Source organism: Diadema setosum, chromosome 16 (genome assembly GCF_964275005.1).
Source record: "Diadema setosum chromosome 16, eeDiaSeto1, whole genome shotgun sequence".
In the NCBI taxonomy this organism is placed as follows: Eukaryota; Metazoa; Echinodermata; class Echinoidea; order Diadematoida; family Diadematidae; genus Diadema; species Diadema setosum.
This window is the reverse complement of record NC_092700.1, coordinates 18,485,728-18,509,218: the sequence shown is the minus strand read 5'-3', so window position 1 is coordinate 18,509,218 and position 23,491 is coordinate 18,485,728. Positions and strand designations below refer to the sequence as shown.

General features: G+C 38.5%; 1 protein-coding gene across 1 annotated transcript; it reads left to right on the top strand.

Annotated features, from left to right (window-relative positions):
• The first annotated feature begins 588 nt into the window (after nucleotides 1–588).
• LOC140239931 (lipid droplet-associated hydrolase-like) lies at nucleotides 589–14,513 on the top strand. The gene is made up of 6 exons (XM_072319749.1): nucleotides 589–639; nucleotides 6,825–7,026; nucleotides 7,470–7,607; nucleotides 8,427–8,543; nucleotides 11,611–11,840; nucleotides 12,786–14,513. Exons 2-6 carry the CDS (start codon nucleotides 6,855–6,857, stop codon nucleotides 13,119–13,121), a joined length of 993 nt encoding a protein of 330 aa, XP_072175850.1. The 5' UTR covers nucleotides 589–639; nucleotides 6,825–6,854; the 3' UTR covers nucleotides 13,122–14,513.
• The last annotated feature ends 8,978 nt before the right edge of the window (nucleotides 14,514–23,491 follow it).

Genomic DNA, 23,491 nt, shown 5'->3' with positions numbered 1-23,491 from the left:
TGCCGCCAAAACGTAGGTCTCGATCTTTTACCGTAGTAACAGGAAGTGCGATAAATTAAATCGGCCGAAAGTGATCAGCGCCCCCACTCGTTGTCAGAGCGTACAGTGAGACAATATGGCAGCGCGCACGCTGTGTCCTTGAACGCGTACAGTAGGTGAGTACGTGTCCACCGCACCGTAGGGAAAACCCAGGGTTGCCAAATGCTCGCTCTAACTAGCTCCACCAACTTACACTATATAACGTACTAACATAAAAATGGTCGCATGGGACTAGAATCGTCCGTCCTTTACCCCACCCCCCCCCCCCCCCCCATTATGACTTTGTTCGCCAGTCTATCGCTGTTTAAAATTCTATAATCATAGAAAGATTCTTCATAAAGTTTTACCTCTCAACTAACGGAATCACGTTGCATCAGTGTGACAACAAGAAATCACCGCTGATTTGAGTGTAGACTGTGCCTACTGTCATGTCAGGCAGTGCCGTTCAGTGTCATCCGCTCCGTGCCGTGGTGTGTGTGGTGAAAGCAATATTGCACAATAGGCCTAGCCTACACATGCACGCGCACACACAAGCATGCACCGGCCGGTGTGGGCACTAACTGTTGTTGAATACCGTGATGAATGGTGAAGTTGGTGAAGGTAAAATTCAGTTACTCTCAAATCTTTCCATTATGTGGACTTACGGTACTTAGTCACTACTTCATAAGATTTTGATAAGAATCTCAGGAAAGGTAATGAATGTAATTTGACTGCAGATATGCAGTGGCAAGTACCGGCTGGCTGGCTGGTAACTGGAATGGCATGCGTTATTAATGTGCAGTCCCACACCTTGCAATATGTGTACCTATTCATGAATTGAACAATGTAGGCCAAGGATCAAGAGAGCAGATCGGACCGCGGATGTAGAGACCTTCTACAAGGATAGTAGTTATAGACTCTGTAGGCTTCTTCTTCTGTTTATTTTGCCTCCTTCAATCCTGAAGATTCTTGCAGATTTACTTATGACACATGTGTGTGTCTGTGTGTGTGTGTGTACTGGTGTGTGTGTGTGCACGCATCAATTTATCATTATCAATCATGATCCATATCACATAGTCTAGATCAGACTAAGTAGAAAGTTAAAGAAGCTAGAGAAGAACTGTTTATGTTGCTCTGTCCTGGAGATGGAACCAGATAGCCATTTGGATGGTGTACAACGACAGGGCTGTGTATATAGTTAATGCAGGGCTCGACACTCTACTCTAGAGTAAAATATCCCGTTTGCGGCAGTTTAAGCATTGTTAAGGGTTTTTCCAACTTGTAAACAAATCAGGCAAATTATTTTCAACCATTTCATATATCATAGACAAGATTATTCATTAACGCAATTGTTTTCATGAAAGAAATTTACCACTGACCAACGCAGTTTTCATGATTTACGAGGGCAAAACCCGGCACAATTTTCGCCGATAAGGGCGATATGCGACGTAGTATTTCTGCTTGCGGCACGATGTACAATCCCTATGCAATACGCGCGTGCTCCGCGATCTTTAGCTGAACGCCTTTACATGTCTCGCGAACATTGTGTAAGCGCCAATTCCCATTGCGAAAGCACGTACGTGAAAATAGCGGGCGCACTTGCATTGGCCGCAAACAAGATCGCAATTCTGGCGGTGTTGTTGATGTCTTTCACGTGTTTTTCTCATTTTTTTCGATGGTAACATCCACTTTCCGAAAAAAATGGCGGCCCACATTGGCTCGCGAAAATTCTATTTTACGTGAGGATATGTTTTCAAAATCCATGAACATCGAGAAAACGACAAAAAATCCAGTTTCTTGGACCATTGTTTCTTAACTGTTATGTTAAGAAGTACCAAAAATTTCATTTTGGATGCGATATGTTGTCATTTAGGTGAGAAAATTTCACTTTCGTCAGAGATGGTGCCCATTTTATCGGTTGGTTTTTGTTGATTGCTAGTGTGTTAGTATATGTGTAGTGTGCATGTAACAGTGCAATGCTGTGTTTAGCTGTATATTACCGTGTATGTTGTACCTGCCGCGAACGGCTGCACGGCCGCTTACTGACGCAGTTACTCTAGTAACGCCACTAACGGTGGCCCGGTGGCCCAGGGCCACCAAAAACGCACGTCGGGCCACCAAACTTTTAGAAATGAAGAATTTGATGGCCTGATCGGGCCACCAAAAAAGGTCGGATGTTTGCCTTTGGGCCACCAAAAATAAAAGTTAGTGTGGAGCCCTGGTTAATGGATGATGCGCTGTCCTGTTTGTCTTGTGGTGGGCTAGACATGATGGTATAACTAGTAGTAGTTGTATAGTATAGTATAACTAAGTAGCCTTAGGAGATAGCGGATATTGTTGCAGTCTGAATTTGTGCTTCCTTGTATGATCGTAACAGGAATTTTGTTATACTTATACCATGTTTGTTTTAACAGGAGTGCACTTACCGGTAACTATACACAGCCCAGTCACTGTATAAATAGCGACAGGGCTGTACCAGAGCTCGAGTGGCCCACAACACAGAGCAAGCTCAGCGGGAATTTTACAATCGCGTTGAGTTTTGATACTTGACATTGGATCATTTTTTGTCATTTCAAACTCATTGAATGTAATCTTCATTAATGAGACTTCATGTCTATGTTATTGGTATTGACATTAATACACATTTTACAACTTCCCAAAAATGAAGATTATATGGGCAATTCCATGAGAAATGTTCACTTTGGTGAAAAAATGAAGTTTTGAGTTTCATTTAAGTTCTCAAATATTCTGAAAAAGTAACATATATATTTTCAATTTTCACTAGTCTCATCTTTGTCATTACAAAATTTTGTATTTTTCTCAGTCAATGAAAATACTGTATGATGTGTTGCAGTGAGGCAAAAATTTGGCTATTTTTAAAGAGTTTAGTGTTCCTGTCTCTAAAGCAGGCCAGATAATGTCCTAGAGGCCTTGTTCAGCTTTTGAATTATAGTCCAGTGTATATATCAACGGAAAATCACAACCAACTTCCTCAGCATTCATCAGTTTTTGACCCATTGATCCTCAAAGTTGTGTGATTTCTCTAACATTTGAAGCGTCATGTCCGTTACGTATTTTACTATAAGTTCTCATAGCCAAGAGGAAATTAGTGTAAAGTTGCTGCAAATTCATATTCTATGTTAGGATTGAATCCCCTTGCATGTGTGGAAACCACTTTTGTATACCACTTCTAGTTTTCCTGTAAATGGCGTAACGGACATGACGCTTTGCGTAACGGACATGACACCTCATATTAGACAAGTGGCAGAAATAACACTGTGGCTCAGTGAAACAGGGTGGTGATTAGTTTTAATTGTTTGAGGATAGTAGGACATTTCTATACTTGAGTAAATAATTAAGTCTGCACATCACTCAATAAAACAAAAACAAGCAGACTTTGCTTTCTGCCACTGGAAGACTGTTGATTTTAGATGATCTTGCTACCCTGTTACACCGGTTTGATCCATTCCCACCTCTTGTAATCCTGACTGATAAACAGCAGCTGTCATTCCAAGGAGTATTTAGACAATGGAGTTTTCACTGTTGGCCTTCCCTTCAATACTTAAAATGAGCACTTTCTACATATAAGTACATTGTAGACAACATTTAACACATATTCGCCATGGAGTCAACACAACAGCCAGGAACTCCTGCACAAATGGATCCTCGTGCATCCAATGAACATGATCACTGATGATACAACAAAGAATCCAAATGTCACCAGCATCAATGTCTTCAATGATGGTGTTGTCCCATAATTAAAAAAAAAAGTTTGTGCTGCATCCATACATGTACCTCTCTGATCTCTATGACTCTATGAATCCACACCTTCAGTGGCACGTTAATGAGATATCACTTGCCAAGAGGGCTGAGAATGGAATTGTTTCTTTATTAAGCGTGTTGACAGTACATGTAGCTCTATCGTCAGAGAAAGTCGGTCTGAATGCTGCATATCCATTTCATCAATACAACTAAACTACATGTAGATGTACCTCTATGCCAAGGGATATACCGGTATATATGACAGCGCACAGCATCGTACAAAAAGCACAATTTTTAGATGCTATGAGAAGATGTTTATCCACTGAAAGGTACAACCAGTTGGTAGGGAAAGCATCCAGTATTTCAAAAAGTCCTACTCACAAGCTGGTGAGAATAATGTAACCAGTACACCACTCTGGCAAGCCTAAGCAAGCAAGAAGTTGATTATACAATTTGTACGAGTTGAATTTGCCGTGAAGAAAACAAGAAATACTTTGTTGCCCAGGTGACCACTCTACATGGAAATGGATTACCGGTATTTGTTGTGAAAATTCTCAGAAAAAAAAGGGGCTTGATCATTCACTTCTAGCCAAGAAAGTAAGCATTTGTTGACAATGATAAAGTACTGGTACTAGCAGTGGAAGTTTCTACAATAGTCTATCCAAGATTGGATAACTTAGGATGATTCTACTCCAAGGATGACATTAATGCCAAATGAAAGAACTTTGCAGAAATAAAATTTACATACCTTATTTCTTTCAGATGATAACATTAATTTGATAATGGTACCTAACAGTTTTGTGGTCCTGTTTCATTGCATAAAAGTTGATGCAATCCTGAGTTCATTTTAATGATGTTGTATTCAAACTTTTTATTTCATACAGATCTGGTTCTGGTTTGTTCTGTTTTCTTTGCCTATCCGCAGATATGGAGACATGATCTTCTGTGTTGTACATGTATGCCATTGTGGTACTCTGGGCATTGTACTCCATGTGCTTTAGAGTAGCTGTTAGATCACTGAAACCTGCAATAAAAGGACTTTTTGATGTTTTGTTCAAGAACATAATGTAATAGCAGTGTGCAGTTATTTTAATCTTTTTATTTTGAAACAAAGAAGTGAAAATATGGTTCACCTTTACAAGGGTGTCATGTCCGTTACGCTGGTGTATAATACTAAGTATCAAATATTAGGCCACTAAGAAAAAAATAACCACAGTATAAGATAATAATATGTCCTGTTTTGCTATGGTGGGTGGTAGTAACTGGAAATTTGTCACTAATTGTAGCTAGCTGGTGCAGGAGTGAATTTTTTTTTATATTTGTTTGTTTTGTAAATATATACAAAGACTAACCCCCCTAAAATGATATAAATATAAGAAATATTACAGGATTGCAGTTATGATGTGTGTCCCTATGTTCTAACCTTACTATGCCAACAATTGAATATCTGCTATACCTTGTAATAAAAAAATTCTCTTAGCTTACAGAAAGTGGACAAAACTGTCATGTCCGTTACACTCGAAGTGTCATGTCCGTTACGCAATATTTTAAACTATCAAAAAATAATGAACAGTTAAACTACTCTAAATTAGGACTTTATGAGTAAAGCATGACCTAAAGGTTTAATCAAGACCAAAACCAGCTGCACCTTATCCAAAAATTCACAGGAATTTTCATAATGGTAAGTAGATCAAAATGCCTTGTCCATTTAGTGTCATGTCCGTTACGCTCGCTAAAAATGCAATTTCTCAACAACCACTTGATAAATTTCCATGAAATTTTCAGTGTACGTTCCATATACTTAAATGTGTCTGATAAACTCAATTAGAAACTTTTGGAGACTCCCAATTTCACTGTGTGATGGTTTGAATCACAAAAAAGTGGTCTGAATGTCATGTCCGTTACGCTGGAATTGACCATATGCAGCATGTGCAAACAGTACATATAAATACATCATCTTTCACGCCAGACATCGGAAGTTCATGCAATCTGAATGCACTTTTAAAAGGTCACGCGTGCTGTCGACCGTGCTGCTACACTCAAGCAGTGCACGCACGCAAAAGATCGCTGCGCAGCAGACAACGCACGCCATGCTTGCTATGGAGCACTTCCGGTCACACATGCGCATAATTTCCAGAGGTCAACGCGCCATTTTGAATTCTGCAACGATGAACCCCGACGTCACGGATTGCGCTAGAAAGTGTCATTTTTTTGTTCCATGTGCTTATCGCAAGGGCTCTTACAATGGACTCTGAATGTACCTTCTGTAATATAAGCATGCACTTTACTCGAGTAATGTACAGATTTTTATGAGTAATGTATACATTTTTATAAGTTTGTGAGTATTTGTTTGTAATGTATAGATTTTTATAAGTAACATATAAATTGATATAAGTTTTGTAGTTGTGTTGTGGTTCCCCAATGTGATGGCGAGGCCCCGCTTGTCTGACGCCGTGCTTCGAATGGCGTCTGGTTGGGCTAGAGTGCACTATAACAACAAGTACTAAAATCCCATCCGGGCGCAAAGTGATCAGTTCTGACACTCTTATTTCCCATCTGAAAGTGACAGTACATGTATGTAAACTTGCCTTCTACCATACTAACTCCTTGAAGATCCCTTTAAAACACTCTTGCATCCTCTCCCTCTCTCTCTCTCTCTCTCTCTCTCTACGTCAATGCATTTACACCCTGAAGGGCCTAGCATTGTATACATCCAGATCCAGCTCCAGTACATCCTATCTTCCAAAAAATTAGCCCAGCAAACAACAAACTAAGGCACACAGCAATGAAGCAGTGTTTCTTTGAATATACAACAGATTCTTTTCCATTTTTTACACAACCTTTCTCTTTCACTATCAAAAGAAAGGACTGCTTTTGAGATCGCAATGCAAGAAGCCTGTGTCTACTCTCGTTACTGAGTATAGTTTGTACAAAGTCTGCAGTTGTCATGCATGCATTTCAAAGACGAACACATTCTTTGCTGTGGCTAGCATACTGATCGAAATGTTCACTGTGTGTTCGCCTGTGTTGATCTCACATCCCAGACATCTTGAGCCTGGATCTTTTGGGAGAAAATGGCCTCATCCTCCATCTCGTCGTCGGGCGTGTCCTGTGAGGAGGATGCCACTGCCATCACAGAGAATGTCTTGGTGGATGGCATGCCCACCAGAATCATCAAGGTTGGCGGGGGATTCTCTGACCCCAAGAGCACAAAAACTCCAAAAGTACTTTTCCTTGTCATACCAGGTAAGAGGTTGTTGACTTCTTGGAGCTTTTCCCCCCTCTCCCTTTCTGTGTGTGTGTGTGTGTGTCTTCTATTTTTTTTATTTTTTTCCATTTGTCATCATAAACTGTACTGGGCTGCACACTAGCCCATTTTTTCTACAGGTCTGACAGACTGGGCGGACCAGTAGGTACCCAGTTTTTCCATCTTTTATTGGCCCATTCCTAAAAAATTTACTGGTCCGACAGTGACAGTGACAGTGACAGAAACACCAAGGAATGACTGTGTTTCCTGTATTCTAAGATTCTTTGTAAAATGCACTTTGAAAAGTCACAAAAAAAATCAAATGACACTATTGCTTGTTAATTAATTCTCTCATATTTCCTTTGTTGTTTGTATTCATTTTTCAATGTTTGTGTGTGAAGACATTAATTTTTTTTTTTTTAATTTGTACTTATGTTTGAAGGCAATCCAGGTGTTCCTGATTTCTATGAGTTGTTTTGTCAGACACTCTACAAAGCAAGCGGCTACACAACACCAGCATGGGTTGTGTCGCATGCTGGACATGCAGAAGTTCCTCAAAGTCTCCAGGAGAAATTAAAAGGTGAGTTAAGAACAATGCTACAATGAAGCCAAAAGATTTAGCTCTTTCTCAAAACACTCTGAGCATCTCAGGCCTACATGTAGAAATAAATGTGGAACAAATCACTCAATTTACCCCAAGGAGAAAAAAAAGGGAGAAATCAGAGATACTTGTGTATATTTAACAATACTTATCACTGATTATACTGATTCAAATTTTTACATTGGTTGTTTCTATTTCTAACTCACCTTTAGAACTATTTCCAAGCACTAAAGCTGGGTTTTTGTTTCATCTGCAAATTGTAAATACCACAGGTAATGCCTCTAAGAATAGAATTAAAGAATTTATGATATTAAGTACTACAAACTTAAATGTGGGCTATATAATTAACCTGCTAATGGAATTATTGTAGTTCTATCAATATCATTAAGAAAATACATATGTATATATATATATATATATATATATATATATGTATATATTTATATATATAATTATATATTTCTTTAAAGGCATTATGTATCATGGTGTTAAAAGGTACCTGTCGCTCTCATGGTGCTTTAATATATAAAAAAGAAAAACAGGAAAAGAATACCCAAGTTGTTTGAAGGAAAGTTTGCTATGTTTTGTAACATTGCCAAGAAAATGACATATTGATTAAGACAATGTGAACTATCGGTATTGTTTTTGAGGAAGTGTTCACAGCAATTCCTTGAGCAGCATAATCTTATTGGAAAGTCTGCAATTTCAGTGTCCATTAGCTTCTCATTTCTTTCTTTTCTGTTTGATAGTCACATTCCTACGTTAATTCACGCTTCAAGGCTTTTGTTCCCTTTGCAGCGGTTGATCGAGATGATGAGATCTATGACCTCAGACAACAGATTGAGCACAAAATGGCGTTCATCGATGACCACGTACCAGAAGGGGTCAAGCTGGTTCTCATTGGTCATTCTGTAGGTGAGTTGAACCCGTTGGAGAAGAGTCCCAAGAACACTCAAGCAAGTGTCTATGGGAAATGCGTGTTATAGCAAAATCAGTCCGTCCTCAACGAGTTAGTGGGAATTGAGACATGGACATACTGTGAGAATAAGTATTTCAAGTTTGAATGCGGTGATGGTGTGGTGAGTCACATCAAGCTGTAAATATTTTTTTCATTTTGAGAATATTGAAAGGAACATTTCTGATTTTTGGAGACATGATTGCAGCGTAAAACAATGATTCTGAAGAATGGCTAGGCTGAGATTGACCTTTCAATATCTCTTTTTCCTCCTTCGTACCATGGTTTGGAGAATAAACAGAAAGGATCATTTCGAAACTCTCATGTGCAATTTAAAAGCAGTACATATCATCACGTGTTGGAGATTTGTGGCGTAGTTAAAGTATTTCCTGGTTCATTGTTTTACTAGTATTCAGGAAAATTATGAAGTACAGTCGAACCTGTCTATAGTGGCCACCCAAAGGGAGACGAAAAATGTGGCCAAGCCTATTAGGACTGAAGAAATAGCTTTGACTTCAGAGGAAATTGGACTTACAGTATGGGGGATGAAAATCAATAGAACACCAAGAGAATAGGACTTATAAAGACCTTCATCTTAGGCAATTTTTCGACTTATGCAAGGTCAACACAAGCAAGGTTGACTGTATTACATGTCGTAGTAGTGCTATTGTTATAATACTATCATCTTTATGCCTCCGCCACGAAGTGGTGCCGGAGGCATTATGTTTTCGGGTTGTCTGTCCGTCCGTCCGTCCGTAATGAATTTTGTGGACAAGGTAACTATCAAAACCTGTTGAGGTATCCTAATGAAACTTGGCATGTATGTGTATTAGGGGGTGAAGTTGTGCCTATCAACTTTTGGGTGCACATGCTCAAGGTCAAAGGTCAAAAGGTCAAGGTCAAATACATAAAATTTCACTTTTTCCACCATATCTATTGAATGCCTGAAGATATTTTCTTGAAACTTAGTGTAGACATGTATTACCCAATTAAGATTCTCTGGTGAAAGTTTGCGTCATGAGGTCAAAGGTCAAAGGTAAAAAGGTCAGGGTCAAATACATGAAATTTCACTATTTTCGCCATATCTATTGAATGCCTGAAGATATTTTCTTGAAACTTAGTGTATACATGTATTACCCAATTAAGATTCTCTGGTGAAAGTTTGGGTCATGAGGTCAAAGGTCAAAGGTCAAAAGGTCAAGTAAAAATATTAAAACTTCTTTTTTTTTTTCTCCGTGCCTTGGAAAATTGTTCAAGGTATCTTCATGGAACATAGTATATACATGTACTGACTGGAAGTGATTATCTAGAGAATGTAGGGTTCATGGGGTCAAAGGTCAGGGGTCAAAGGTCAAGTGCAACACTTCAAAATTTTACTATTTCCCTCATATTTATGCAATGCCAGCAGGGTTATTAGTTTTTTACACTTGGTGTATGCATGTGTAACCTAATAGAATTTCTCTGGAAAGTCTTTTTTTCTTCTTTTTTTGCCTCAAAGGTCAAAAGGTCAAAGATCAAGTGAAAGTGCTGAACTAACTTTTTCCTCCATATCTCGAAGTGGCTCAAATTACAGTAAACCTCGCATGAGTCGAAGCTCTCGGGACTGTCAAAAATGCGTCGACTTAAGTGAACTTCGACTCTCGCGATAGAGTCGATTTTTTTTCGACTCACAGTTATGTACATGTATTATAGTACATTTGCATGCATGTGTGTGTGTGTGTGCGTGCGTGTGTGTGTTTGCATTCAAATTTGTCTGTTCTTGAAGATAATGTTCTTATTTTGTTCTAAATTGAACATGGAATTTGTATCAATACTAGTAGTTAAACGTAGTTCTTAGAATGTCTGCGCTAATGTGGCAATGTGCATGCTAATGTCGCAATGTGCATGTGCTATGTCTATGGTGCAACATAGGTAGCCATCTCTGTCAACCTACCCTGAGACAAACACTCTCCCAGGCCCATCCCACCTCCATTGAACAAAACTATACAGCCAGCCGGGCACGCACAAACAAGCTCCGCCCACTTGGCCTGTCACTAAAATATTAAAGCAGCGATTGGTTGACCAAGTATGGATGTGCTGTGTGTGTGGATAAAGTATGGATCGATGTGCTGTGTGTATACAATGTACATGTATACAATCAACGTGTATGTATTCGACATGCGTGCGGAGCGGTACGGCGAGTGTGCATGCTTACCTGCAGCAGGTCAGGGGACGGGGTTCTGCGACATGCCGATTTTTTTGTTCTCGAAAATGTAATGAGAATGCCAGACAAATCTTCTTCGGCTCAAGTGATGTAAATTGCGTGTGTTTTGTACAAAAGGGACTGAAGGTTTTACTTCGACACAGCCGAAATTCGACTCTCGTACTTCGGCTTATCCAAATATTTCTTAGAGAAAATACATAGGGAAAAATCGGGACTTTTTATTTTGCTTCGAGTTAAGTGATTTTCGACTCACTCGATGTCGACTTATCCGAGGTTTACTGTATCTTGAAACTTAGTACATATTATGCATGTTCTACCTGAAAGTGATTATCTTATGAATTTTAGGGTCAAGGGCCAGATGAAAATGGTAACAATTTACTATTCAATTCAGAAATTGCACTTTTTCTCCACACCTGTACCTTGAAAATTACTCATTGCCTAAATGTATGAATGGGTCAAAGTCAAGTTAAAGTCCTTAAATCCCTAGATACATGCTCTCCTATTCATCCAATTAAACCTAGGTCAAGGAAGGTGAACATTCAACACATTTGTGACAAACTTGTCATTTCAATATTTTGCCAATTTTGTGAAAATGTAATCACACATTGTCCACATGTACTATCTAGACCTATTGGGAAAATCATGCATTATGGCGGAGGCATACCAGTCGCCAAAGCGACATTTCTAGTTGTTATTATGTTATTGTGTTAGTATCATTCCTTGAATTTGTAAATGATATACTTTGTGCAATACATTGTTAAAATCTGACTCGGTCCCATTTCAATTGCCAAACAATCTGACTTCTCCGTTCCTCTTTGCTCCAGGTTGTTACATCATTGTTGAGCTGATCAGAAGAATGCCTCAACTAAACCTCCTCAAAGCTGTCCTCCTCTTCCCGACGCTGGAACACATATGGGACACGCCCAACGGGAGGACCATCGGAAACATGGTCGTCTACCTGCGCTGGGCCTTGGTGGGGCTGTGCCACATCAACTACTACCTCTCTGACTGGGTAAAGTGGAGGATGGTGCAGTGGTGGTTCAAGGGCCGAAGAGTAAGAGGAAATCTGTGGACTGGTTTCAAAGGGATGGGGGGGGGGGGCATTGTAAAGGCCTCACTTCCGAATTTGTCTTGTCACATGGGGGATGTTGGATGTCAAGCCATTTGTATTTCAACAGCTTTTTATGTAATAGTAGAATGTAGGCACTTTATAAATTTTAAATATACATATATGTATGCTGTATGTGCAAGACTACAAAACAATAAAGACCTGAAATATTCAATCAATGTATTTGATCAGACCAGAAGATATAGACTACAACAATATCAAGAGTTAAATCAGGGTTGCATACTAACCCATTTTTTCTACTGGTCTGACCTGTCTGTCAGACCAGTTTGTTCCCAGTTTTTCCATTTTTGACTGGTTCATTCCTGAAAAAGTTACTGGTCAGACACTGACAGTGATTTTTACTGGTCAGGGACCAGTGCCAGTGTGCAGTGCTGGATAAATGTACATAATACACAGCTGCCTCGATCATTGCAACCAATCCCTATGTTGCACTTAATGCACATATTTGATAATTGATGTTGCAGCAACTAGCATAATGCAGAATTTATGATCATAGAATGAGTATTGTTGACCAGGTATTCAAGTATCCTTGACCTACATAGCAGCTTCTAATGCTGCTGCATGAGGAGGGCTCTGCATCACTCACATGGGAACTATAATCACACCATACAATGAACTCAAAGTTGGGACAGATTTGGATCAGATGTTCTTGGGATGGATACACAGACCTTCAGGATGTATTCTAGAATGTGGCAAGGTGGGTGTAAGATATTCTCACATGGGTTAATGGGACAATTCATAGCTTCTTAGGACTGATTGACCAAAAAATTGTAGGTAACTCAGTTAAATTGAACTTGGGATTGATTTTAGAGCTTTTGGAAACAGGCCCCGTAGTCCCCATTCAAAACTGTCTGTCATATTTCTGCTCAGATTCCAGAATGTGTGTTCCATGCGTTGCTTCAACTTGCTGAGCCAGCCCGTCTGCACAACTGCCTGTACATGGCTGCCGCTGAGATGGAGAACATTGGCCACGCCGACCACCGCACCATAGAGTCGCACCTTGACAAGTTCGTCATCTACTACGGCGCCAAGGACGGCTGGGCGCCGCGGAGCCACTACGAGAGCATGCGCAAGCGGTTGCCCGGGGCCGACGTTCGGCTCTGCCGCCGCGGACTGGAGCACGCTTTCTGCCTGGAGACGAGCGAGCTCATGGCAGACTTGGTCTGGAACTGGTGTAGCCAGATCATGGTGAGGGAAGGACACTGACAATGGCTTCCCTTTGTCCCAGCCTTGCTCCATTGTGATGCTGCCTCTGCAAGGAGCATTATGATTCGATACATCATCACCCATCTCACATGTGCCAACAGGTGTGTGCGTGTCAGTCACAAACCTCACTCCATTACAACTGCAGGCATATTGCAGTCGAGAGATCTAGACTCAATAATACAGAAGTTGATGTTGCATTGGTGCATTCTTGACCAGTACCTCATTCAGACAGGGTCATTACTCGGTAAGCAGTGAGACCTTTTACTGTGCCCTGTGAATCTTGCTGCAGTCTCCATATTTAATGCCCATTTCAAACAATCTTGACTTCAGGGTTAAATCATTGTTGCTGATTGATAATCAGGACCAAGATTTTGATTATGACTCACAGTGGCAGTGTTACCGTGAAAAGTGCAAATTTGATAGACGAGTATTGTTGTGCATTCGAATTGCCCAATTATGCAACCCTTAATGTGATTATAGAGAACAAACAAACTGATGGAGGACATGTAAATAGTACATGGTGAACCTTGTCAAAATGAGCTGCTTTAGTACCACTAAAATTTTGTCCTTATCAGGGATAAAAAATGTAGAAATAAACAGTGCAACCTTGTTTTAACGAGGTTGGCTATACAACATGTAGAGCAATACTCGACATAGCAAGGTAATTTGGCCTGCCCTTTTCCTTTTATAATCATTAATAATATAATCGTTATAATATCCCTCATGTAACGAGATACCCAATATAAGGAGGAAATTTCAATGGTCCCAAGTAGCTTGTCATAAAAGAGGTTCCCTTGTACAAGGGACGAGACGTGCAAAATTATTGTTGTACAGGTACAGTGTATCTTACTATATCCAACCTTGTAACAACATTCTACATATGTAAGTTTGTGTACATGAACTACACTTCTTGCCGTCTGTCCTGACTCTATACTGGAAGATCGTATATCAATTGTACCTTTTCATTCAAATGTCAAGCTCTCTGTAAGTTTTGATGCTTTCTTTTAAATGTGTTCCCTAATAGGACAGTGAAGTAAACCTTGCTGCGCCCATCTAAGTTTATTTTGTAGAAAGTTAAATGTGAAAGAGAAATATTTTATCAACGACAACATTGACTGAGGGCATAATGTGATCATGATCATGTCTGTGACAGAAATTTAACAAAGTAAATAGATTCTAGAAATACTATTATTATGTGTTGATATTATATGTATTATAAATATTATCCATTTGTTGGGTAACAAATGATGTCTATGTGTACTTTGGTCATTGGTGTTTGCAATCATGCAGCTGCACTCAGTATTATGTAGTCATTTTAACATTGTGTAATGTATTTGTTGGAATGGAGATGCACATTGCCAGCACATGAAAGGTCATTTGAAGGAAGAAGAAAAGATGGAACAAAAAAAAATATATATATATAATGTATCGTTTTCCATCTCTCTGCTCCTTATTCTTCCATCATGGCATTACACACAACATATTCAACTTTGAACCGAACGAAGACTCAGGGAAGCTGTGCCAAACTCATTGCACATCCTTTCATCCAGTCAAAATTTATTGTTGGCATCAAGAGGGCAAAGGTCGTGAGCTGAGGTCTGCATGTCATAGGTCAGCTACATTGTACATACAAAGACAACTTTCGGTTAGCAGTGAAAAAAGTTACAATGTATACCAGACCAGGGATAATCAAATTTGACACAAGGGCTTTCTTTTCCAGAGAAGATCTTGTTTCTGATTTTTGATAGGTTCAATGAATCACAAGGGTTAAAATCATTGTTGGAAATTTAATTATTTATTCACTTTACACTATCAAGAAGTATTTTGAAAAACTCAGTGGAAGCATGATATGAGAGAAAACAATTGAAGAGTTTGTTTGCAAAAACCGATAAGTCCATATTTGCCAAATGGAGATATTTGCGATTAAAGGTCAAGAAAAATAAAGAGAATAATAAGAAAATTTTTGCTTCTTTTGACCATAACTTCAAAAATATACCTTTATATGTAGTGACCAATATATCATTCAAAAGGTATTATTTTGTACTTTATGACAGAGATCGTACTTCAAAATCTTCAAAAATGGACTTATCGGTTTTTGCAAACAAAGCCTTCAAGTACTCTTAAATGAATGCTGGCTGCATTTGTGTATAAGGTGAGGCATTACTTTTATGTACATATCTGTTGGACAATACTGTACACATTCCCAAACTTCAACCAAACTTTGTTTTAGGACAGACTGTGACAAGTATTATTGCTGTCAATTTGCTCTGAATTTCAGTTTCAGAGTCAAGTTTGCAGCAATTCAAGTGACTTGATTACTGAAGTTACAGCCTTGTGCAGATCCAACATTCCAAAGCGGGTTGATTGAAGCTTTAACGGTGGGAGGTGCATACAGGATACCGATCACCATGGCATTGCCAGTTTTTGTCCATTTCAGAAACTATGCTGCAGATATATTATAATTGATCAATGAAAACATTGTACGAATGGCAAAGAATATATTTATAGATGTGAAACAGCGTACATCTTTAGCAGGCTGTGAAGTGCAGACTGAACGACAAATTTTGATTTGTGGACCTCAGGGCCCTGTTTCATAAAACTTCTAATCAATAACGCGTTTAATACAATAGTTGTTATAAGCTACTGAAATCCTTGCATCTGATTGGCTGAGAGCAAATTTGTCATAGAAATGTGGCAGTTGTTACTGAAAACAAGTTTTACGAAACGGGACCCTGGTCTGTGTCAATACCAAAAGATGCTCTGTGCTTTGATTTACATGTACTTGATTACTCATTACAACAGGACTTATAGTTCCTGCCATGCTCCCTTCCATTCTCCAAGACAAGGATGGCACTGGTGCATACTCTACTTTTCCCAAAGAGATTTTCCCCAGTGACTGCTAGAGTGCGGAGTCTTCATACGCCCTGTACTATTGTTTTGTGAGCGCAAGGGGAGCATTGGATGACAACGAGGCGGTACAACGGTAGGCTCACCCCTCGTGCTGACACGCTAGCAAACGAGCAACCGAGGAGCAGCCAAAATCAAGTGCGTACTCGCGTAAAAGTTCAAAAGTTCACGTAATACGCGCTGTAGAAATGTATACTTAGTACGCAAAGTCTGCCATTACTAAGTGGGTACAATGGCAGCCCCCATAAAATCACTGACACCATTGTAGAGTCCGCCCTCTGGTGGTGGGGAGGAGAAAAATCTCTGACGTTTCCTCATCTTTTCCTGCTCAAAAAAACAAACAAACAAAACAAAACATGTTTTTAAAGTATCAAGTCTGTGTCATGATGTGCTTGCCTTCTTGAAATTAAAAAAAAAAAGAAGAAGAAGAAGAGATGATAATAAATGCAAAGCTTACCACAGTCGTCCGTTTGTGTTCTTAAAATCATGACAAGGCAGTGAGATATTAACTTTTACTCTATTTTTAGCATAGCAAAAGCAATTCTTTCCTATTATTTTTTTTTTCCTTGCCCGTCAAGCGGAAGTGAGACTTCACTTTTCCTTTGGCAGTGTCAGTGTTGGCATTGTCAGCAATTTTGTGTACTCTCTGTAACTATCGACAGCACCACCAAACCACCACAACAGGAGCATAACCTCAAAATGCCAGTCAAGTTCAAAATATGGGTGAAGTCTGACAAGGTCATAGGTCAAATTGTCAATGAACTTTTTCTCTACTCACAGTATTGTGGTGTACTTTCATGAATTTTCCACAGCTTTGAGTTGTGACCACCAAATTCATACCTCAGGTTCATTACCTAAAGATGCCGGTCAAGTTCAAATGATTATAAATTCTCACAAGGTCAAAGGTCAAATGGTCAATGAACTTTACCTGATGAGCACTGTAAACATAGTATTGTGGTGTAATTAATCTCAACTTTCTACAGTTTTTAGCTATGACCATCAAATTCCCACCACAGGTACATCATCCAAGATGCCAGTCAAGTTCAAGTATTGGTGAATTCCGACATGGTCAATGGTCAGAATGTCAATGAACTTTCCCATATTTAAGTACCATGATGTTATGTTGTGTGCTCTCAATAACTTTCCACAGCTTTGAGCTGTGACCTCAAAACTCTTACCACATGTACAGTCATGTTCAAAGGTCAAAGGGTTGATAAACTTACAATGAAAAAACACTTCACAAATTGTGACATGCAGGTAATGCGTCGCTTGGCAATGGCCTTGGCTGTGTGTGTGTGTGTGTGTGTGTGTGCGCGTGCGTGTGTGTGTGCTTCCATGGGGACTGTGCTGTGATGTCTAGAAGTGGTCAAGTTCACACTTTTTATTTTCGTAAAAGCATACCTACAGTGTACGAGCGTGAATATGAAGCAGTATGTCATTTAGTGTAGTGTAAACAAAAAAGTGTAATACATGCCATCTATGAGAGATATACTGCCTTACTACCATCTGGGGGGGAAAAATGTAAAAAAGAGGACATTTGACTTTGACAATGATGCATGATTGTACAGAGCTATTCAACTAACTTTTTTGTTGCAACTGATTGACAAATTGCCCTACATCGATGTAAATAAGCACTGAATTGATCAGTGTTGTAGTAGTAGCCATGATAAAAAATCATGGGCGTACATACTCGAGCAGGATTTGAACCTATGACCTCCTGATCACCGGACAGGCGTCATCTCCACTAGACCACCGAGCTTTCGCCCGACAACAAGTGTTGGTTCTAGTCCTTATAGCATGCAGCGGGTACTGCTTTGTTATTCAAATTCAAGATTTTTTTTTTTTTTTTTTTTTTTTTTTTCGTCGAGATGTTTTCATTGCAACTGATTGACAAATTGCCCTACATCGACGTAAATAAGCACTGAATTGATCAGTGTTTTAGTAGTAGCCATGATAAAAAATCATGGGCGTACATACTCGAGCAGGATTTGAACCTACGACCTCCTGATCACCGGACAGGCGTCATCTCCACTAGACCACCGAGCTTTCGCCCGACAACAAGTGTTGGTTCTAGTCCTTATAGCATGCAGCGGGTACTGCTTTGTTATTCAAATTCAAGATTTTTTTTTTTTTTTTTTTTTTTTTCGTCGAGATGTTTTCATTGCAACTGATTGACAAATTGCCCTACATCGACGTAAATAAGCACTGAATTGATCAGTGTTTTAGTAGTAGCCATGATAAAAAATCATGGGCGTACATACTCGAGCAGGATTTGAACCTACGACCTCCTGATCACCGGACAGGCGTCATCTCCACTAGACCACCGAGCTTTCGCCCGACAACAAGTGTTGGTTCTAGTCCTTATAGCATGCAGCGGGTACTGCTTTGTTATTCAAATTCAAGATTTTTTTTTGTTTTCATCTCGACGGAAAAAAAAAAAAAAAAAAAAAAAAAAATCTTGAATTTGAATAACAAAGCAGTACCCGCTGCATGCTATAAGGACTAGAACCAACACTTGTTGTCGGGCGAAAGCTCGGTGGTCTAGTGGAGATGACGCCTGTCCGGTGATCAGGAGGTCGTAGGTTCAAATCCTGCTCGAGTATGTACGCCCATGATTTTTTATCATGGCTACTACTAAAACACTGATCAATTCAGTGCTTATTTACGTCGATGTAGGGCAATTTGTCAATCAGTTGCAATGAAAACATCTCGACGGAAAAAAAAAAAAAAAAAAAAAAAAAAAAATCTTGAATTTGAATAACAAAGCAGTACCCGCTGCATGCTATAAGGACTAGAACCAACACTTGTTGTCGGGCGAAAGCTCGGTGGTCTAGTGGAGATGACGCCTGTCCGGTGATCAGGAGGTCGTAGGTTCAAATCCTGCTCGAGTATGTACGCCCATGATTTTTTATCATGGCTACTACTAAAACACTGATCAATTCAGTGCTTATTTACGTCGATGTAGGGCAATTTGTCAATTAGTTGCAATGAAAACATCTCGACGAAAAAAAAAAAAAAAAAATCAAAAAAAAAAAAAAAAAAAAAAAAAATCTTGAATTTGAATAACAAAGCAGTACCCGCTGCATGCTATAAGGACTAGAACCAACACTTGTTGTCGGGCGAAAGCTCGGTGGTCTAGTGGAGATGACGCCTGTCCGGTGATCAGGAGGTCGTAGGTTCAAATCCTGCTCGAGTATGTACGCCCATGATTTTTTATCATGGCTACTACTAAAACACTGATCAATTCAGTGCTTATTTACGTCGATGTAGGGCAATTTGTCAATCAGTTGCAATGAAAACATCTCGACGAAGAAAAAAAAAAAAAAAATAAAAAATCTTGAATTTGAATAACTTTTTTGTTGATGCATGGTTGTACAGTGTTGTTTGACAAGAAAGTTTTCTGGACAGATTCAAAACACAGAATGACATTGTGCATACAACACATCAAGACAGCAAAAACACAAGGTGGACCATTTACTGACTGGAAAAAGGGATGATTCAAGCAAAAGAACACAGTACTATGTCACTCGAATTAATCCAATGGGACAAAATAGCGAGGTAATACCAGTAAATTGATATATATATATCTTTATTACACCATTCTGTTTTTGACTTCACTGTTTAGATTTGTAAAGTCAGTCACATTAAGTTACACATCAAAGTGATTTCACAGTTAATGGGTGTTCCCTCAACACTAGTATTAGGTACAACCTCATTTTTTTTTCTCTCTGAAGGCTTTGGAGTACAAATTTCTCGTATTTCAAATCACACTGGAGTACATGCAATTCCGCATACAGTACATGATGATGACAAGTGATTATAAACATAAAACAAAGATTTGTTTTTCTCATCCTTTTTTTTAGGGGGGGGGGGATGATACATCTCATTGAAAGCAAATACAGCAAGTACATGTACCAGGTACTCTGATATGGGGTCCTAAATATCCATTTAATAGCATCTGTCTGTTTGATAATTGTATTGATTTCTTTCATAATATAACAGCAGTAACAGCAGCAGAAGCAGCAAACAAATTTTGAATTAAAAAAAAAAAAAAAATATGGTGATGAAAGAGTGGGAAAGCCACCAGGGTCTAATTTCAGACAGAATTCATAGAACAACTAAAGTACGTAATTACTATTGTCCATCATGGCTGCAATCGGGCACAACCAATCCACTTGCTCCCATGGTGACTTTCAATTTTGGTTCCAAATCTTAGCTCCAAATCTTTCAGTACATGTAGCTACATTTCAAAAAGGTTAAAGCTCAGCTTCCATAGTAGGAATCAAAAGCAAAATCAAATCTTAAACATTTGATACAAAGACATTTGAAACACGCATGAACTATATCAGCATCTTACTGGTTTTATTGAAATCAGGGGGGGGGGGAGGGAAAAGGTAAAAGGGTAACCTCATAGCATGTGTCATCTGTCAACCACATACTGGTTAAACACTCTCTGACTGATATAGTATAGCACCACAAATCCTCCTCATCTTTTTTGTTGTTTAATAAAAAGCATGAGTCAAACTTTAGTGGAATTTGTCTTTCTTTTCTTGTGTGTGTGTGTGTGTGTTTGTGTGTGTGTGTGTGTGTATTGTCTAAAGGATCTAACTTCATGAGATAACACATATTTATAAGATTAATTTTTTTCTTTCTTTCTCCCTTGTTACTTATTAAAAGAGTACAATGGTAAAAGCATTGATATTATCATGAATCACCTTGAATGTTATCACTGTCCATTTGTGTTTTATAAAGCTCCTTTTGAATTGCATGTACAGGAATATACAATGCATTTTTTCACTGTGTGTGTGTACACGCATGACATTGAGACAGGGCAGCTTTCAAATAACGAATTCATAGAGTAATACTTTGACCGGTTTTACCAGAATATGTCACAGTATTGCACTTTTTAAAGATGTTGGAAAAGGCAGGTGATACCTCGATTTACCGCATTCTTTTTTGTCATCTCCAGCATTTCTGTTCATAATCTGAACCGCATTAGCAGTGTTATGATAAGTTCGCACATTATGTGGCCTATTATAATCTATTTTCATCACTTGACACATTATTGTCAGTACCCAGATATTTCCCTTGTTTGTATACGTAAAATCCATCGGTATCCACAAAATCTTCCCCCACCAACAATTTAAAACAATACTTCAATGAGATCTCGCGATAAATAACACCAGGATATCTTGTTTTGAGGATACAGTATATACCTAGCAATCTCTTCAAATCGAACACCACAACTTTCACTTCAATTGTTTCACAATTTTTCATCACACAATGACAATGCATCCTCTACCGCAGTTGCTTTACATAATACATTCTGCACATTCTGTATCTTCACAGAAGGCAAATAACTAAAACGAAACAAAAAAGAGCAACAACAAGCCCTAGCTACTCTCTACTTTATAACCAATTTCTCCATCAACAAACCAGTATATCGAATGCTATTTGAAAGGGTTTTGTTAGACAATAAAACAATTTTTTTAAAGAAAAGAAATATTTCAAAACATTGCACTGAGAAAAGAACAAGTTCCTTCAATTTATCTTCCTCTATCAAATGAAAACTTTCATATAATCAATAAGTTCACGTGATCTGCTTACTGAAATATTCATGAAGTGGATGTTGAACATCATACATGCGACACATTACTGTAAAACCAGAAATATTGCTACCACGAACCTTTCACCATTTGGAGCTGATTGCCTTTTTCACGCCATGAAAATTTTGTGAATTGCCAGCTGGCATTCAATGTCTGTAGACAAAAACTTTCATGGGTGTGCATTTTACTTTATCCAAATTTTGGCTCCTCGCAAATGGAAGTTTGAAGCATGCAAACATTTCTGCTTTTACGGTAGTCTACATTAGAAACATTATGTAGAGAAATAGCTAGCCACAATGTGGTTGAACAAAAAAGACAAACAAAAAATTAAACCATCCAAATAACCGTAATCATATTCATGCAAGAGGAAAACAAACTAATCAATAATCCATATTTTCCCTGTGTTTCAGCAAAGTGACGTATAAATTACCAGTATTTTAGTGTTATGCTTCCAATCTGGGAAATATCCAGAAGGATATTCCCTGGGTGAACATGGCAAGCTGCCTAGTGTCGTGTTTGTATATTCATCAACAGGTGCAAAGAAAAGTAAAGACTGTACACATTTTTCAAATGATTGAAAGGCAAATTCACATTTTGAAACACAACTCTCAAGAAAAAGACCAAAAAAACAAAAACAAAAACCCAAGCAAATATTTTGAAACTTAAGGCAGAGACAATGCGAGCAAAATCATTACAAAGGTAACGAAACCGTTTGACCTTAAACACAACTACACTTCAAACTACATTTGAAATTCATTTTCTGATTCTGTTCTTAAAGGCTTGCTCTACGCAGTATCTCAGCACAAAGATGTCGACTCTCAGTGATCAAAATTTGGAAGACATTCTTCAAACTGCTTTGGGCAATTGCAATCTATGACACTTTGTTTTTCATGCTGGCTGAAAATATAATCAAAGCCATATTAAGGAGACTCACACAATTTGTTGAAGAAAATACAAATGATAAATCTCTGACTGATGAAGTTGCACTTATATCGTATGTAACAAATGGTAAAAAAATGCAGCTTTAAACTTTTCACATAGATTGATTGGAACACTTCATGATTACTCAAAGATAATGTTACTGCATTTTAAGATACAATGTACCATAAAGCATCATATGAAATTGCCAAAAAAGTTCATTTTTATCAATATATTAGTCATGTTTTACTGGATGATAACTTAATAGCTAAATACAATACTATTATCTTTCTTTCATGTTACCCAGCACCTTGGATAATTTTGCTTCAGAAACTTCATAAGACGCAAACCTCTAGGTCACATGAAAAAGTGGATTATTACAAGACAAGGTACGAAGCATATTTCCACTTTGTAATTTAATAAGCAGTTTGTCTTTAATGAATGCTGTATTTATGAGGTACATTTCGCAGTATTTTGATTTCATGTCGATTGATATTTGCACACACAACTTTCAAAAACGCTGCCTCTTGTAACACAAATGTGCTGTGTATCATCTCCATGGTTAGAAGTTACTAACTCTTCTCCTGAAAAGAGATAACACTTATTTTTTCATTCTATCACTGTGACTCTCAACTGCAATTCCACACTCGAGAAAGTGTATTATAAGTACGAACTTGCGCAATATTATGCCAATAAAAGACATATGGCATATACAGTTATAAGAAAAGCATTACTTTTGGAAGGTAATGAATTATGCATGATTTCAAATAATTATACTCCAAATAATGCTTCAAAAAAAGTCCTTGATGTTCAATCTCATTTCATCATTTCATCTGTCAATCAAAACGATGCAAAACTGGCACAATTTACACAGTTTATAGATCAGTTTGCCAGCATGGCATTCAAAGTTCTACACACGCTTTCTTCTAAGGAGATCAC

Bases quoted from the DNA above. Each gene is read 5' to 3' on its own strand.
- LOC140239931 (XM_072319749.1), top strand. From the start codon at position 6,855: ATGGCCTCATCCTCCATCTCGTCGTCGGGCGTGTCCTGTGAGGAGGAT. The intron at 7,027-7,469 runs GTAAGAGGTTGT...TTATGTTTGAAG, and splicing joins ACTTTTCCTTGTCATACCAG to GCAATCCAGGTGTTCCTGAT. The intron at 7,608-8,426 runs GTGAGTTAAGAA...TTCCCTTTGCAG, and splicing joins TCTCCAGGAGAAATTAAAAG to CGGTTGATCGAGATGATGAG.